Here is a 19201-nt window from a genome sequence, read left to right on the forward strand (position 1 = left end):
AGAGGCTGTTAGCCAGCAATTATAAGTTGTAGTACTACTGTGTTTTAGTGAGTACTGTTACTATTCAATGTCCTTTATTTCAGTTCATCTGCAACCATTTCTCTTCAGCCTGAATGAGCTCATCAGTTAATATGTAATTTTCATTCCCCCAGGAAGAATATGTGCAGGAGGGAATCAAGTGGACTGCAATCGACTATTTCAATAATAAAGTAGTCTGTGACCTTATAGAGAACAAAGTTGTAAGTATCAGAACTGGTTCTTCTATATACTTAGAACAAAGTTCAAATATATGAAATTGTATCTTGTTTCATATTTCATTATTCATCAGCAAAGACCATAATGCTGTTCATTGAAAAAGAATTAATGCTTCTCCCCTCAATTAATCATTGGTTTTACTTAGAAGTATTCTCATAAAAATATTTCCTTTAATCTATTATAAATCTCTTGGCCTTTTTTAAATTATTTAAACTTTCTGATTTGTTTTTGGCATCTGTTGGCTAATATTGGACTCCAGTAACTATATGGCCATTGCTGTGATCACCCGTGTTCTTCAGTGTTCTCTGCTGTGATTCTTCTGTTGAAATTTGCAATCAGTCTGTGATAGCCACTTGTCTACAGCATAGGAGGAATATTTATTTATTCACTCGTAGGATGTGGAGATCACTGACTGGGTAACAATTATTGCCCGTCCCTAGTAATGCTTGGGTAGGTAATGCTGAGCTACCTTCTCAAACCAATGCAGTAGGTTGACCCACAATCCCCAGAGGGAAGGAATTCTAGGATTTTGACCCAGTGACAGTGAAGGGATGGCTATGTATTTCCAAGCCAGGATGTTGAGTGGCTTGCTGGTGATAGTGTTCACATTTATGTCCTGCCCCATCCTTCTGGATGGAACTGGTTGTAGCTTGGAAGGTGCTATGTAAGGATATTTAGTGAATTTATGCATTGCATTTTGCAGATCGTACAAACTTGTGCTCCTTTGCATCAGTGATGGAGAGAGTGGGTGGTGCTGGAGAGAGTGGGTATTTGTGGATGTGAAGCCACTTTAAGGGGGTTGCTTTGGCCTAGAGCTGCTTGAGAATTGTTGGAGCTGCACCCATCCAAAAGGTGGGGAGTATTCCATCACACGCCTGACTTGTGTTTTGTAGATGGTGGGCAGGCTTTGGAAAGTTATTCACATCAGTATTCCTAGGCTTTGATCTGCTTTCGTAGCCACTGTGTTTACACAGCAAGTCCAGTTGAGTTTCTGATAGCCCCCATGATGTTGATAGTCGGGGATTCAGTGATGGTAACACTATTGAATGTCAAGGTGTTTGATAGTCTCTAATTGAAGATGGTCATTGCCCGGCATTTGTGCGGCACAAATATACTTGCCACTTGTCAGCCTAAGCCCGGATATTGTTCAAATCTTGTTTGACCACATCTGCTTCAGTGCTTGAGGAGTCACAAATCAATTGACACCTCATTTTTAGTATGCTTTCCTGCACTCTCCTTTGAACCATGGTTGATCCCTTGGCTTGAAGCTAATGGCTGAGTGGGTAATCTGCTGGCCATGAGGTTGCAGTTCATGGTGGCCCACAGTGTCTCATAGATGCCCAGTCTTGAGTTGCTAGATCTTTTCAAAGTCTGTCCTGTTTTTCATAGTGTTGGTGCCATTCTGCATGGTGGAGGGTGTTCTCAGTGTGAAGGGAAAACTTCATGTCTACAAGGACTGTGCAGTGGTCACTCTTACTGATACTGTCATGGACAGGTGCATCTGCAGCTGACAGGTTAAATAAAGTCAAGTATATTTTTCCCTCTTGTTGGTTCCCTCAGTGCCTGATGCAGACCCGGGCTAGCAGTGATGTCCTTTAGGACCTGACCAGTTCCATCAGTAGTACTGCTACTGAATCACTCTTGGTGGTCAATGATAAATGTGTTGAAGCATTTCTGATTTATTATTTTCTTCTTGGACTACAGATTAAATCTTTCAAAAATAAATTACAAAGATTTAAACAGAATAGGGTGTCTTATGAATGACATTTGCCTATATATGTATTAACAGCAGGTAAGCAAGGGAATTGTAGATACTGTATGTATGAATTTACAAAGTCATGTGTAATATCTTTCTCTAATCAACAAAGATCAATTATTTAATCTGAATCTTCAGCATACGACATGATATATTAAATATATATTTCCTTTCTAATTACTATTTACCCGGCAGAAATCCTTACTCGAACCAGTCAATAAAGTGGTAGTAATTATGGGCTTTAATATTTTCCATCCTTCCTTTTGGATAGTTAAAACGTACAAACTCTTTCATGGAGATGATCATTTGTTATGCAAGCTGTTGTTAATAGTTTCATAGATTTCTTGATAATCTTAGTGTTGGTTTGAGTTTTAGGAAGACAAGGTATTCTTTGAGAAGGGTCAGTTAACTAAGTTTGCTGATAGTTTGCTTTTTAGAATGATGGTAACAGCATGAAGTTTGACTCCTGTTTAGCTTGAGCCAGTCTTGAAGCTTGGCTCAAAGAGAGAAAATGCTGGAAAATCTCAGCAGTTCTGGCAGCATCTGTAAGGAGAGAAAAGAGCTGACGTTTCGAGTCTAACTGACCCTTTGTCAAAGCATCCGCAGTAATTTACATTTATTGAAGCTTAGCTCCTTGCCCTGCCTGTAGTAAACTTGCAGCACAAATTGTAATTAGCAACCCTCAGACCATCAAGGTTGCTATCCGAAGCAACCTTGTGGGCCAATTATTAGCATGTTGAATGGATTAAAATATATTCATATGAAGAGCATATCATATAAAATGATGAGTTCAGAGTGATGACAAATAGGAAAGTAACAAACTTTACAATACATTATGAAACCTGGCTTAGGAAGAGAATAAGTGGAGATCAAATCTGCAAGGTGCTGGGTGCTTGAGGAAGTGAACAGAAAGTGGTGAGGTGGCATGGTTTATCACTGCAGATTGGCACAAAGCCCATTTTAATGAATGTGACAGATAGAAATATGTTCAAAGGTCATCACCATAACAACAGAGGTGGATTACTGCTATCAGATGTCAAAACAATTCATATTAAGGCCTCTGTTTTATCATGGAATAGGGACCAAATAAGGAAAGCCAGGAAAATCAAATGAAGGTCAAGAAGCTTCTGTTAGAAGTAAAGATAAATATTATGCAAATTTAAAAACTGATAAAGGGTTGTGTATCAGGAAACAGAGCAATGCTGAAAGAATGGCAATACATTTCCAAATCAGGACAGTGAGTGGGAGGGGAATTTGCAATAATGGTATTCCCATGTTTTGCTGCCCTGGTCCTTCGAGATGGTGGTGATCATGGGTATGGAAGGTGCTGTCTAAGGATCTAAGGATTTCTGAATGTATCCTATAGATGGTACACACTGTTACGACTGAACATCAGTATTGGAATGATTGAATGTTTATGGATGTGGTTCGAATCAAACAGTCTGTATTTTCTTGGATGGTGTTAAGCACCTTGTCTGTTATTGGAGCGGCACCCATCCAGGCAAGTGTGGAGCATTCTACCACATTCCTGACTTGTACCTTGTAGATGATGGAAAGAATTTGGGCTATCTGGAGATGAGTTACTCACTGCAATATTCCTCACCTCTGACCTGCTTTTGTAGCCACCATATTTATATGACTCGTCCAGTTGAGGATCTGGACAATGGTAACTCTCAGGATGTTGATAGTGGGGGATCAGTGATGATAACACTATTGAATATCAAGGAGTATTGATTAGATTGTCTCTTATTGGACATGTCATTGTCCAGCGTTTATGTAGTGCAAATGTTACTTGCCACTTGTCAGCCCAAGCCTGGATATTATCCAGATCTAGTTGCCCTTGAACATGGACTGTTTCAGGGTCTAAGGAGTCACGAATATGCTGAGCATTGTTAAATGGTCACGAATGGTGGTTAACGTCCCCATTTCTGACTTTATGATGGAGCAAAGGATGTTGAAGCAGCAGATGATGGTTGGGCTCAGGACATTACCCTGAGATGTCTTATGGCTGAGATAAATGACCTCCAATAACCACAGCTGTCTTCCTATGTGCCAGATATGTCTCCAACCAGCTGACAGTTATTTCTTCTGATTCTCATTAATTCCAATTTTGCTAGGGTTTCTTGATGCCACTTGAATCAAGTGCAGTCTTCATATCAAGGACATTTACTCTCACCTCCCCTCTCCATTTCAGCTCTTTTGTCCATGTTTGAAACACGGCTGTGATGAGGTCAGGAGCTGAGTGGCCCATATGTCAACTGTCTTTAGAGATGAAGCCCATTCTAGTCCTTACATTATAGACCTGTGTTTCCTCTCAAATGTGGTGAAGTACTCGAGTTTCTGATGAGGAATAGCATAAGGGATCATCTGGAAGGCCAGGTACAGATCAGAGAGAGCCAGACTACTCTTGGAACGTAATGAATTTGGAGAGATTTAATGTGCTGTTGGGTACATGGTTCAAAATCTACAGGGCACCATGCACACCATAACATCAAATGAAAGTAAGACATTTTGGCAATCTTTTTAGTATAAAGGTGGTGGAATTATGAAGCACACACAAATAAAAATGCTTTGGCAGGTTTTGAAAAAAGACTGTGTTAATCTCTGCTAGGAACAATAATAAAATTCAAGTTCTTTTGGAATAATGGCTTTCTTATTCCCTAAAACAGTGGTATAACATTACAAGCCATATTGTTCAACCTGTGCCATTTTTAATAGTAATGCTGACGACCAGACAGTGTCATCATTCTGTGATGTATATCCTACAGTCTGTGATTGTATGTATTTATTTACAGAATCCACCAGGAATTTTGAGTATTTTGGATGACGTATGTGCGACGATGCATGCAACAGGAGAGGGGGCAGATCAGACACTGTTACAGAAGTTGCAGATGCAAATTGGAACCCACGAACACTTCAATAGCTGGAATCAGGGCTTTATCATTCATCACTATGCAGGCAAGGTAACCAGACATGATATCATTGGCATTACTGTCCAAATTTACTTTAGTTCTATGTTGCTGTGTCTTGAATTATTAACATCATACTGGTGTCAAGACATTGTGAATCCTAGTGAAGGCCAAAGACCATCGGATCAGGGCCCTCCATAAAAAAGAAAACTGAGGTGAAACAAGAAGTAGTGGTTAGGTGAAAGTAGAAACTGTAGCCTAATCCTCAATGATATATCATTAAAACTAGGTTGAGACAGTCCAAACGCTGCTCCAGTGTCCATGACAGACATTATCCTGGTTTACAAACTCATTCCCATCATTGTTCTTTTATATGCAGTGGATCGTATCCATGTGCAGGCATCTTCTCTCTCTTTCTCCAAACTAGAATACTCTGAAGGGGAGCAGACCTATCACTGAAGAAGTCGACAGTGGTACATCGATAAAACCTTGCATGATCATCAATATGCAAACTACACAAAAGCTGACATTTACAAGGAAGTTTCAGACACTCGCATTCTTCAGAGAAGTTCCAGTCTATAGCAGCATGAATGGCTAAGCAATTGTGCAGGTTACTGTAAAATTCTGTTTTCCTAACAACCCGCTGTTCTCAGAATCCAAAACTGCTGAACTCTCTACCTCCCAGAGTAGTCATCACCTCCCACCCACAGGTTTTTAAAACCCCAGTTTGTTGTGATTTAGTGATTATTATCTTCTTTACTTCTTGCTCTGAATATTTTATTCCTTACCTTTCCTGCCTTGCTTTGCAAACAGGCCTTACTACTTCTACATATTTTCTTAATCAACCCATTGTAGAAATGTAATTATACACCTCTGTGGGTGGGACTTGAATCCAATCCTTCTGAATCAGAGGTAGGGACACTAACATGGTTCGTGGTTGGGGAACATTCAGACTTCATCAGCACACAGTCTTCTACTAATGAAGTCAGTATCGGTAGTGACACACCCATTTAGGTTGGCCACTGAATATGGACCAGTTCACACCGACTCTAAGCAGTCCTGTAGAAGCCCTTCCATTGCCCTCTTCCAGTACTGGGTCCCTCACGCTTCAAGTTCTGCTTGTAAGCCAGGAGGAGGAGCACAGCGTTTTGATCTGATTTTCTGAATCGCAGATGGGGAATGGAGTGGTAGGCATCTTTGATGGTTATATGGCAATGGTCAAGGATGTTTGGACTTCTGGTGGGATATAATTTTGAAGTGCTTTGAGAGGTTAGTCATGGCTCACATCAACTCCACCCTCCTAGAATGCCTTGGTCCTTTGCAATTTGCCTATCATTGCAACAGCAAACACCATCTCCCTGGCCCTACGCTCATCCCTGTAACATCTGGATGACAGTGATACCCTATGTCAGGCTTCTACTTGTTGACTACAGCTGTGCTTTTAGCACCATAATTCCAAACAAACTAATTTCTAAACTCTGAGTTCTAGGCCTCAGCTTCCCCCTTTGTAACTGGATCTTCAACTTCCTGACCCGTAGACCGCAATCAGTAAGGATAGGTGATAACCCCTCCTCCACAATCATCCTCAACACCAGTACCTTGCAAGGCTGTGTACTCAGCCCCCTACCGTACTCCTTAAACACTCACGACTGTGTGGCCAAATTCTGCCCCAACTTCATTTACAAGTTTGCTGACAACATTATCATTGTAGGTCGGATCTCAAACAACGATGAGACAGAGTACAGGAAAGAGATTGAGTGCTTAACGGCATGGTGGAAAGACACCAGTCTCTCCATCAATATCAGCAACATGGAGGAGCTGGTCATTGACTTAGAAGCAGAGTGGATGGCATGCCCTGTCTGCATCAATAATGCAGAGGTAGAAATGGTTGACAGCACCCAAGTTCCTGGAAGTGATGATCACCAAACATCTGTGCTAGTCCACCCACATTGGCGTGATGGTCAAAAAAGGACAATGCTTCTGCTTCCTTAGGAGGCTACAGAAATTCAGCATATCCACAAAGTCTGTTACACCATTTTTTATAGATATATTGTAGAAGCATCTATCTGGATGCAAAACAGCGTGGATTTGACAATGCTCTTCCCAAAACCACAAAAACCTATGGAGAGTCATGAACACACTCTATTCCATCATGCAAACCAGTTTCCCATTTATTGACTCCATCTACACTTCCTGTTGCCTCAGGAAAGCAACCAACATTATCACAGCCCCCTCCCAGCCCAGTTACACTCTCTTCAACCCTCTTCCTTGGACAGAAGATATAAAAGTTTGAATTTGCTTACGAACAGAATCAAGAACAGTTTCTTCCCTGCTGTCATCTGACTTTTGAACACACCTCTTAAATATTAATGTTGATTTCTCTCTCTGCACCTTCTCTGTAGCTGTAACACTGTTTTCTGCACTCAGTTCTGCTATCCTGATGCATTTCGTATGGTATAACCTGTCTGTAGAGCACGCAAAAAAAACCACTTTTCACTCTATCTCAGTGCATGTGACGATAAATCAAAGTCAGACTCAAACTAACACTGTGCCACAGCAGCCCTGATCCATTCCAACATGCAGATATTATCTTAATGAATCCATAATAGAGATGTTATTACACACCTCTTACCTTCTGCTCCAGAGGTAGGGACACTACCATTGCACTACAAGACCCCTTGTCTTACCACTTGCGTTGTAAATTATAAAACAAAATGTACCTGAAATTGTTATTCCTGACTGTCTCTTATATTGCATCTTATTTATTAGAAGCTTTCCGATCAGTGGTTTATGCAGTAAGTGGTTATTGACCTGTAGGGATGTAGTCAATGTGAATGTATAAACACAGTCAATAAATACCAAGGGAAATTCTTAAAATTGTTGAAGGAGAATTATGAATTCTTTGGGGGATTTCCAGACCATTGTGTATCAGCAGACAGACAAATGGAAAGGCTGCTTGTTAATGCAGCCCGATCCTGATAATCATCAAACCCTCTTTGTGAAGAAATTTCCATTTGGATCACGCAGATTAGAAGCAGCCAATCTCATCTCTCATTTAGTCAGCAGTTCCTGTCTAAACAAAAACAGGAAACTGTTTCTAGCTAAAGCTCAACAGTTCAGTGTTTAGTGCGCAGTCCATAGGCAGAAAAGAGCTTCATTTGAATGGGCTGGACACTGTGTACTGATGGACGAAAAGAGTTTTCTCTCCAGGTCCTGTTTTCTCAACTTTCAAATGGTCAGCGTTCCAGGGGAGGGCAAAGAAAACACTTCAAAGACACTCTTATCCTTTCCTTTAAATGCAGCTCCTTTAAATGCAGCAACATTAATATTAATGACTGGAAGGAGCTTACTCCCAATTGTTCAAAATAGCGATAATTTGTCCATCTCACTTTGAGCCCATTTTGTCATAATGTTGAGACATTATCAGACAAGGAAAGGACAGGAACCAAATGTACATCATGAATCCCTGTACCTAATGGACTTCGTGTCCCATAACCCGAAGACATCCATGGATTAGGAACAGGCCTGTTCAGTTACATGAAACTCACACCCCTCAGTTAATGTAATCCTTGATTTGAGGGACACCTGATGACAGCTGGCAGATTTTTTAAGATCGCCAAACATTTTCAGACTTCACTGTCTATAGAAACAATCCAGATCCTCAGCCCTAGTTCATTGGCATCTTCATCTAGCCCCCTTTAATTTTCCTTTCACCATTTGACTATCAGTGTGTTCAGTGGGACAACTTAATGCTGCAAGTATAATTTATAGACCACTGCATTAAACCTGTTTTAGATATTGGTTTTTGTTTACCAACGAAGTGGGTGTTGCTGACCAGGCTAGTATTTATTGCCGATCCCAAAATACGTTTGAAAAGATGATGGTGACCTGCTTTGTTGAACTATTGCAGTCCATATGGTGCAGGTATAGTGCTTTTAAGAAGGGAGGTCCAGGATTTTGACCCCATGACAGCAAAAGAATGTCTGTATAATGCTAAGTCAGGATGGAGTGTGATGGAATACTCAGCACTTGCCTGGATGAGCGAGTTCCAACATCATCAAGAAGTTTGACAGCATCCAGAACAAAGCAACCCGCTTGACTGGAACCACTCCTAGAAATATTCACTCCCTCCACCACTGATGTCCAGTGGCAGCAGTGTATATCATCTACAAGATGCACTGCAGAAATTCACTGAGGTTTCTTTGACAGCACCTTCCAAATCCACAAGTGCTTCCATCTAGAAGGACAAGGGCAGCAGATGCATGAAAACCATCACTACCTGTAAGTTCCCCTCCAAGCCACTCACCATCCTGACTTTGAAATATGTCACTGTTCTTTCAGTGTCTCTGGGTCAAAATCCTGGAATGGTCTCCCTAATGGCATTGTGGGCTTACCTAAAACCACTGCGATTCAAGAAGGCAGCACCTCCTTTGCAAGGGCACGTACTTAGTGGCAATTACCTTTTCAATCTCACAGATCCATGTAAAGTATGCACCCCAGGTACTTTCTTTGTATCTGGCTTAGGATTCCATACCAGTACAAGTCAAGGAAGCTGGCTATGAAGGTGTCATCCGCACAAGTGTGGAAACTGAGGCAGAATTCTCAGATAATATTGCTGAGCAGAGCGCAAGATGTTAACGATCAATGGAGAGCTTTTTGAAAAAAGATTTGTTATAAAACCTGTAGGCTAGAAAATATGGCTCAAACCTTTCCAATTTCCTTTCTGTCTAGGTGTCCTACAACGTGGAGGGTTTCTGTGAACGGAATCGAGATGTACTTTTCACCGATCTGATTGAACTCATGCAGAGCAGTGAGCTGTAAGTGGAAGGAAAGCTCCTTATATGTGTGCATGAGCTGTTATAGAGCTGACTGTGTAAATCATTCGCTTTGCTCGCATGTTTAATTATGTTTGTTGCTGCTTCACAGCCCTTTCATTCGTGCACTTTTTCCTGAAAGTCTACAAGCAGAAAAGAAGGGTCGACCCACAACTGCAGGCAGCAAAATTAAGGTACTTCCGATGTGTTTCCCTGCTCTTTCCATGAGAATCCCAACCACTGCCTGTCTTCAGCGATACATGCTCCACGGAGTAATGGGATGTTATTCTAGATAGACATTAATGTTGTGGTAGTATTAATGGGCTAGTAACATAAATGTCCTTGGATATACATTCAATTCACACTCCGGGAAATTTAAATTTATGAGTAAACTCTAAAATAAAATGCTTGTCTCACTAATGATAATTATGTAGACTCTCACAAAAATCTGTTTGGTTCGTTGAAGTCTTTCAGATGAAAATATGTGCTGTCCATTCCCTGATCTGGCCTGCATGTAACTCCAGATCCATAGTGATGTGAGTGCCTATCAAATGGCCTAGCGAGCCAGTCAATTCAACAATAATTAGAGATTAGCAATACCTCCCAAGAGATGTAAATAAAATCTTGTAATTCCCAATTACTTCGTTGTTGGCAATTGGCAGGTGAAAGCTGTTTCTTCAGGAAGGCAAAATACCCAAAGGAACAATGGTTCCATTTTAAAAGGTTCTTCAGTTGCTGTATGGAAGTTGAGATAACCTCCAAATATTTCGATGCTCTCTTTCAGGGAAAAAGTGACCACAGGTTTCCTTGTTCAATCATCCTACAAGTGAGTAGGTTGTGCAAGCAAATTGTGCATCAAGAGACAATGATGCTAGAAAGACTGGCCACAGATTTCTCTTGGGTTATGTCATGGTCCCATCAGCTAACCACAACAAAAACCACAGCAACACCTAAAAGTGGAATGGTGCATTCATGGAAAATGTAACCAGTCCAATACTAGTCCCATGACGCAATTTAACTCACTGAAGCTATAGAAAACACAGCTTGTTTCATTCCACCTGGTTTCACTACAGTGGCATCAGTTTCATTTTGTTGTCAGTTTTGTGAATAATTTTTCAAGAATTACTCAACTTGCCCACAATCTGTGTGTCATCATATTGTATAGCACAAAGAAATGCACCCATTAATCTGTTTCTCGACATATAATGGTTGTGGCGTTCTTCATGGGCAGTCTGACATGCAGTTATAGTGTTTACTTACTCAGAGCTAGTGTGTCTATCTTGAAGATTAATATTCAGTGTAACAATTAAATGTTTTAAACAGGTAGATCCAGACGGATATTGAGTCCTGTTGGTTTTATAGTCTGCCATGTAAGTCCCTGGCAGAAGTCAAATACTTGACAGGAAAGGGGTAGAAAATTATGAATTTCCTTTCTTGTGCACTTCAGAATGTTGAAGTGTGATGTTTAATTGGTGATTAGCCTGTGTTAGCTGCATGTATGATTAGTTACAGGTAAATCCCTGGGCTGGATTCACCTGGTGCCAGTACTGATCCCATGCATCAATCATGAAGATCAATAGCACCAACATACTCCTCTCATTTAGCTGGATAGACCTCTTAATTCGAAGGTACAGCCTTAATCTGTTGCAATGTTTCCGATCAATTTTTAATTTAAATTTTGCTTTTTTTTCAGAAACAAGCCAATGATCTTGTGGGCACTCTGATGAAATGTACACCACATTATATCCGCTGTATCAAACCTAATGAAACCAAGAAACCCAGAGATTGGGAAGAGAGCAGGTAACAGTCTGCAAAGGGAAGTTAAAATGACGGACCAGATCACCCCATCAGACTCAAAATCAGTGACCCCCTCAATATATATTTATTCCTCCTGCTTCTCTAAATCTCTTTAGACAATATATTTTGCAAACTGCTTGCTCATTTATCCTACTGATGTCTGAGTGTCAGCAGATTTAGTTGACTGTTTGATCTCCCCATCTTCTCCTGATCCTGTCCAGACACTTACATTCATGCATATCGCTGTACAAGCCTCTGGATAATGATCAGGATCTGAAAGCTTGGCTAATTATGACATTTTGTGTTTTGAGACCAATTATAACATCTGTGACTATCTCATTGGAGATCGAAAAACCTGAGCTCAGATTGTGGCTTAGATTGGAGCAATTTGCCCTTGATTTAAAATTTACTTGTTGTCTGCTGTCACTTTTAACACTGTATGGTCCCCTTTTATTTTGTATGACACGCGCCTAGTATGCGCAACGACTGCGCAATACCTTTTAGGTTGCAGTGACTGCACACCGACACAGCTTCAGAGGAATGGTGGGCCTTTGTCCTACCTGCACGTTGAATGGTACAAATACTCTTGCTTTCTCCGTCAACATGAGCAGTAGCAGGACTCAACAAAGACAAATGAAATCTCCTCAGTTATCCAGAGTGTTGTAATGTGGCCAAAGTATTTTCCCCAAAACAATTCATTCCTGATGAAGAGCTTATGCTCAAAACGTCAACTCTCCTGCTCCTTGAATGCTGCCTGACCAGCTGTGCTTTTCCAGCACCACACTTTTTGACTGCGATCTCCAGCATCTGTAGTCATCACTTTCTCCAAGAGAACTCTCCTGTCTAACTACAGCCTTTTAAAGCATGGACTTTCCTGCAAGACCTGCCTTTACTAATTGTGAGTAGCTTCATATCCAAAATATACACCTAACCCTTGAACTCTGAAGTCTATTCCAGTCCTGAATTCCAAATTGCTGGTCATCCATTTACCAAAGCAGGAAGCGGAAGTCAATCTGCTTTCCACAACTATTTATTTGCATGTCATAATTCAATACAAACTTAAGTCTGTTCTCTCCCCTTCCTGACCAGACTGGGGAAATCCAGCCCTTAAGTGAGAGCATCAGTTGCTCTGTCTTGAAAGCATGGCCTGGTTCATTCTTAAAGGGACCCTCATTTACAACTTTGCCACTAATTCCATTAATCCCCTTAGTGGAGCTTCTAGCACCAATACACTCCAAGACAGCACATCCACAGCCCTCCTGAGCAAAGAGTTTCAAAGATTCATGATCCTTTGACAAAATTTCTCCTTGACTCGGCCCTAAATGGCTGATCTATATTCTGATGCTATAACCCCACATTCTGGATTCTCCAGCCAAAGGAAACATTTTCTCAGTACCAACCCCGTCAAGCATCCTAACAATTTATATGCTCTGATTAGATCACCTCTCATTCTTCTACACTCAAGGGACCCTAGGCCTGGTCTACTTAATCTCTCCTCACAGGACAATCTTCTCATCCAAGGGTCCAAATGAATGAATTTTTGCTGCATTCCCTCTAGCGCAAACACATCTATCACTAGGTAAGGAAGTTAGAACTCTTCAGAGTAATTTGGGTATGGCCTCACTATGCTCCATATAATTGTAGGTGTGCACCTCATTGTCATGTGACAAAGCAGAAGTGGATCAACCTAGATGGCAAAGCAGACGGTGGTGGGCAGGTGGATGGTCAGTGATGGGGGGAGCCTGACTAATTATAGAAGGCATTGTTTAAAAAGAAGCTAATTTCAAATATAGTTTTTTTAAAAAATCACACTTTGTTCATGGTGTTGTACAGATTGATGGCACCTTTTTAAAGGTGCACATTGAAATGGTTTGTATTTGTCACCAGAAATTGGGTAGCGGCCTATTCTTGGCCTTTGATTCTACTGCTGTCATTTGAGCCTCGGAGAGATGCTGTAGAGAAGCACTCAGTGTGTTTGAGATTTTGACTATTATTTTAAACAAGTTAACACCGCCTCAGTAGTGCCAGAGTCAGGACTTCAGGTAAACTCTTCATTTTTATGTAAAAAAAGAGCTTGTTTTATAAAGCACCATTCATATTCTCAGGGAATCTAAAAGCATGACATCTACAGTGAAGTACTTTTGAATTGTGGTCATGATTATAATTACAATGTAGTAAACATTTCGTACCTGGCAGCTTCCCTCAAAGAGCAGAGTAGATAATCAGATTTCATTTTAGTCATTGAATAATGAATATTGGTGCAGACAACTCCAATACTGTTTTTCAAATAGCATGATTTGATTTCTTGGCTCCACCTAAATAGACATACCAAAATTGAACTCACAAACCTTTGACTCAAAAGTAAGATTTCTACAAAACATCTGAGGCTGCGTTGACTTGATGTAATTTCATAGTCCTGGAGTGTACTCAGTGGGGGGCGCGGAGGTAAGTTATATATTTGGATTTATAGAAAGAGTACATTTAAAGATATTCGAGTAAAAAGTGAGGTCTGCAGATGCTGGAGATCAGAGGTGAAAACGTGTTGCTGGTTAAAGCACAGCAGGTCAGGCAGCATCCAAGGAACAGGAATTTCGACGTTTCGGGCCAGAGCCCTTCATCAGGAATGATGAAGGGCTCTGGCCCGAACCGTCGAATTTCCTGTTCCTTGGATGCTGCCTGACCTGCTGTGCTTTAACCAGCAACACGTTTTCAGCTACATTTAAAGATAGGCAGCAAAACATTTAATTCCAACTACAGCGGGCTACATCCTATGTACATGCAGTCTCTGGGTTGCAAATAGGTTCTGCAAATTGCACCCCTGTGTGGAATCAAGTTGATAAAGTACAGCCTTCACAGGTTAGATGTTCATACCTTGATTTTTTTTCTAAAACATTCTAAAAAGTCATCTTTCTAAACCCTGTTATATACTTAATGTTTGTTGTTTTCTTTTCAGGGTGAAGCATCAAGTGGAGTATCTAGGTTTAAAGGAAAATATCCGAGTGAGGCGAGCAGGCTACGCTTACAGACGAGTTTTTAAGAAATTCTTGCAGAGGTGAGACTTGCGAAGGGAGTTTGTTTTGCTTGTCGCTCCCCTGTTACTAGCAGTGCTTCAAAAAATCTCTTTTTTTCTCTATGTCTGTAGGAAGCACCAGTTGTTTATTTGTTCATGAGATGTGGGTGTCCCTGGCAAGGTATTACCTATCCATAATTGCCCTAGAGAAGTAGTAGAGAGCTGCTCTGCTGAACCTCTGCAGTCCTTAGGCGTAAATACATTCACAGTGGTTTAGAAAGAGAGTTCCAGGTTTTTGATCCAGTAACGCTGAAAGATCATTGACATAATTCCAAGTCAGGATGATGTGTGGCTTGGAGGGAAATTTGCAAATGTCTTTGTGGATGGTAGAGGCCACTGGTTTGGAAGGTGCTGTCAAAGCAGCCTTGTTGAGTTACTGGAAGAATGGTTCCACAAGCAGTTGTTTTGGGTACCTCTTCGAGTCAATGGTCACTTGAGTCAAAACAGTGAGTCCACTATGGGTGGAAATCATGGCTAAGCACACTTCTATTCCTGTCTTGTCAGTGATCATGAGGCAAAAAAGCCTTGCTTCATGTAGCACCTTTCACATCTTTGAGATGCCTTAAAGTGCTTTTAACCAAATGGATTATTTCAGATTAAGAATTGCTGCTGTTTTGCTGACAAATGTTAATGGATAAATGGATGCCCAAACAATCTGCACTTGCTGGTGTTGTTTGAGAAAGGCATGTTGACCTGGGTAATACTAAGAGAGCCATTTCCTCCTTTTCATGCCTTCTACTAGCAGAATTGGCTTTGTTTGACTATCTGAAAGATGGCACCATCTCACTACTGCACTGAATATATATTTTGAAGTTGATAGCATAAGTTGAGCATGGAGCCCTGGAACTCAGAGCTGACAGCTATACCAATGAAGCGAAATTTACAAGAGGCACCAACACAAAGGTTACTGAGGCTAGTAGTAATGTTGTTCATTTTGACTGCAGCTGACTAAAGCCTAGCTCATCAAAACCAAGATTTCTTGGTCTGTTTGACTCTGTGTACTGTGTACTGGATCCTCCGCTCTACACTTGCAGTAATGCGCCGGCACCTAACCTCTCTACAGTCAGCCCTGCCTCAGCTGAGGGCCACACACTCTCAGAATTGCAATGGACTCACTCTGTACTACATCCTCAGGAGAATTCATACTCTCAACAAACAGTATTTCAACTCCATCTCAAACATCAAAAACTGTAAGGACAACAAACTTTTATCTACCCACCTCCATAACCAACACTCCTCAAACATTCCAGAAGATTCCCCCCACCTCTGGGACTGCTTGGACTCCATTAGCCATGTGGCTAGTGCAGCTGCCACCCCCACACTGATTGAAGATATCACTCCCACCCCCACCCCCATCATGGCCACTCCCACATCCACATTTACCCCTCACAATTCCTCATATATCACACGTGACATCGCTTCCGCCCCTCACATCATCGCTGATGTCACACGCTCAGTGACTTCAGCCACCCCCGCTGCGTGTCTGCCACCACTTTCGCCCCCACCAACTCCACTCAACTGCATTCTGCTGACATGCCCCCCACAGATCCCACTGTCACCATTCCTGGCCATAACCCTGAGGGGAATACCATCCCTGCTCATGACTCCACCCCCATTCCCCCCACCACCACACCCACTCCGCCCACACTCCCAGCTCCACACCCACACCAAATCCCAGTTCCCAGCCCTGCCGAGTTTTCACCATCCCTCCAGATCTTCCCCTCACTGAGGATGAATGATCAGTCTTCAGCAAAGGACTCACCTTCATCTCCCTCTGTTCACACATCAATGAATTTAATACACGACGTGACGTCGAACACTTCTTCTGCCGCCTCCGCCTCCGAGCTTACTTTCACAATCAGGATTCCCGCCCACCTTCCGAGGACCCCTTCGCCCACCTCCAACACACTGCATCCACCTGGACACCCTGCGCTGACCTAATACGCGCCCTCGACCTCTTCATTTCCAACTGCCGCCGGGACATTAACCACCTCAACCTGTCTACCCCCCTCCCCCACTCCAACCTCTCACCCTCACAACGCGCAGCCCTCCAATCCCTCTGCTCCAATCCTGACCTCACCATCAAGCCAGCAGATAAAGGGGGCGCAGTGGTAGTCTGGCACACTGACCTCTACACCGCTGAAGCCAAACGCCAGCTCGAGGACACCTCTTCCTACTGCCCTCTCGACCATGACCCCACCCCCATCACCAAACCATCATCTCCCAGACCATACAGAACCTCATTACCTCAGGAGATCTCCCACCCACAGCTTCCAACCTCATAGTCCGGGAACCCCGCACTGCCCGGTTCTACCTCCTTCCCAAGATCCACAAGCCTGACCACCCTGGCCGACCCATTGTCGCAGCATGGTCCTGCCCCATTGAACTCATTTTTACCTACCTTGACACTGTCCAACCCCCCAGTCCAGGAACTCCCCATATATGTTCGAGACACCACCCACACCCTCCACTTCCTCCAAGACTTCCATTTCCCCGGACGCAACGCTGCATCTTCACCATGGATATCCAATCCCTCTACACCTCCATCCGCCATGACCAGGGCCTCCAAGCTCTCCGTTTATCCTCTCCAGACGTCTCCAACAGTACCCTTCCACCGACACTCTCATTCGTTTGGCCGAACTGGTCCTCACCCTTAACAATTTCCCCTTCGAATCCTCCCACTTCCTCCAGACCAAAGGGGTAGCCATGGGCACACGTATGGGCCCCAGCTATGCCTGTCTCTTTGTTGGTACGTTGAACAGTCGATCTTCTGTAATTACACCGGCACCACTCCCCACCTCTTCTTCCGTTACGTTGATGACTGCATCGGCGCCACCTCATGCTCCCACGAGGAGGTTGAGCAATTCATCAATTCACCAACACATTTCACCCTGACCTTAAATTAACCTGGACCATCTCTGACACCTTCATCCCCTTCCTGGACCTCTTCATCTCCATTAATGACGACCGACTTGACACTGACATTTTTTACAAACCCACTGACTCCCACAGCTACCAGGATTACACCTCTTCCCATCCTACCTCTTGCAAAAATGCCATCCCATATTCCCAATTCCTCCACCTCCGCCATATCTGCTCCCAGGAGGACCAGTTCCACCACAGAACACACCAGATGGCCTCCTTCTTTAGAGACTGCAATTTCCCTTCCTACATGGTTAAAGATGCCCTCCAACACGTCTCGTCCACATCCCGCACCTCCGCCCTCAGACCCCACCCCTCCAACCATAACAAGGACAGAACGCCCCTGGTGCTCACCTTCCACCCTACAAACCTTCGCATAAACCAAATCATCCACTGACATTTCCGCCATCTCCAAAAAGACCCCACCACCAGGTATATATTTCCCTCCTCACCCCTTTCCGCCTTCCGCAAAGACCGTTCCCTCTGTGACTACCTGGTCAGGTCCATGCCCCCCTACAACCCACCCTCCCATCCTGGCACCTTCCCCTGCCACCTGCAAAACCTGCGCCGACACCTCCTCCCTCACCTCCATCCAAGGCCCTAAAGGAGCCTTCCACATCCATCAAAGTTTTACCTGCACATCCACTAATATTATTTATTTTATCCGTTGCTCCCGATGCGGTCTCCTCTACATTGTGGAGACTGGGCGCCTCCTAGCAGAGCGCTTTAGGGAACATCTCAAGGACACCCGCACCAATCAACCACACCACCCTGTGGCCCAATATTTCAACTCCCCCTCCCACTCTGCCGAGGATATGGAGGCCCTGGGCCTCCTTCACCGCCTCTCCCTCACCACCAGGCGCCTGAAGGAAGAATGCCTCATCTTCCGCCTCGGAACACTTCAACTCCAGGGCATCAATGTGGACTTCAACAGTTTCCTCATTTCCCCTTCCCCCACTTCACCCTAGTTCCAAGCTTCCAGCTCAGCACTGTCCCCATGACTTGCCCTACCTGCCTATCTTCTTTTCCACCTATCCACTCCACCCTCCTCCCTGACCTATCACCTTCATCCCCTCCTCCACTCACCCACTGTACTCTATGCTACTTTCTCCCCACCCCCACCCTCCTCTAGCTTATCTCTCCCAAGCTTCAGGCACTCTGCCTTTATTCCTGATGAAGGGCTTTTGCCTGAAATGTCGATATTGCTGCTCCTCAGATGCTGCCTGAACTGCTGTGCTTTTCCAGCACCACGAATCCAGAATCTGGTTTCCAGCATCTGCAGTCATTGTTTTTACCTCTGTGTACTGCATGGCCAAAAGAACCATGTTAAGACTATCACCTAAAGAATGGCTGTCTAAACAGATATGAGCTGGTTCTAATTAAATATATTTTTCTTTACTCGTGAATGCACAACAAGAAGGATTTAATGACACAGCTATCCCATCCGGCTCACCCATGTCTGCTATATTTAATGGACATTCGGTTATCCTGTGTAGTGTTACTGCCCTGAGATGGGCACAATGCCAACACTATTTATTATTGTTCTTTCAAGTGTTCCACATTTACATCATTTTGCCTTGAATAAACCTATTTTAAAAAGTAACTGGAAATCTGAAGGTCTGCCTGAAATTCTGAAAGATAATGGACTTTGCTTGAGTAAAAATTAGGTCCTGGCATT

The 19201-nt window shown here is 43.0% G+C and overlaps 1 protein-coding gene across 2 annotated transcripts in view; it reads left to right on the forward strand.

Annotated features, from left to right (window-relative positions):
* The window catches only part of myo1ea (myosin IEa), a 153352-nt gene that overhangs the window by 99485 nt on the left and 34666 nt on the right, over positions 1 to 19201 (forward strand). For both annotated transcript variants that reach the window (XM_060852773.1, XM_060852774.1), the window contains exons 13-18: positions 153 to 239; positions 4807 to 4974; positions 9652 to 9737; positions 9847 to 9928; positions 11428 to 11534; positions 14485 to 14583. In XM_060852773.1, coding sequence (XP_060708756.1) covers positions 153 to 239; positions 4807 to 4974; positions 9652 to 9737; positions 9847 to 9928; positions 11428 to 11534; positions 14485 to 14583 — 629 coding nt within the window. The remainder of the gene's footprint in view (positions 1 to 152; positions 240 to 4806; positions 4975 to 9651; positions 9738 to 9846; positions 9929 to 11427; positions 11535 to 14484; positions 14584 to 19201) is intronic.

This window comes from Hemiscyllium ocellatum, chromosome 39 (assembly GCF_020745735.1).
Source record: "Hemiscyllium ocellatum isolate sHemOce1 chromosome 39, sHemOce1.pat.X.cur, whole genome shotgun sequence".
Lineage (NCBI taxonomy): Eukaryota > Metazoa > Chordata > Chondrichthyes > Orectolobiformes > Hemiscylliidae > Hemiscyllium > Hemiscyllium ocellatum.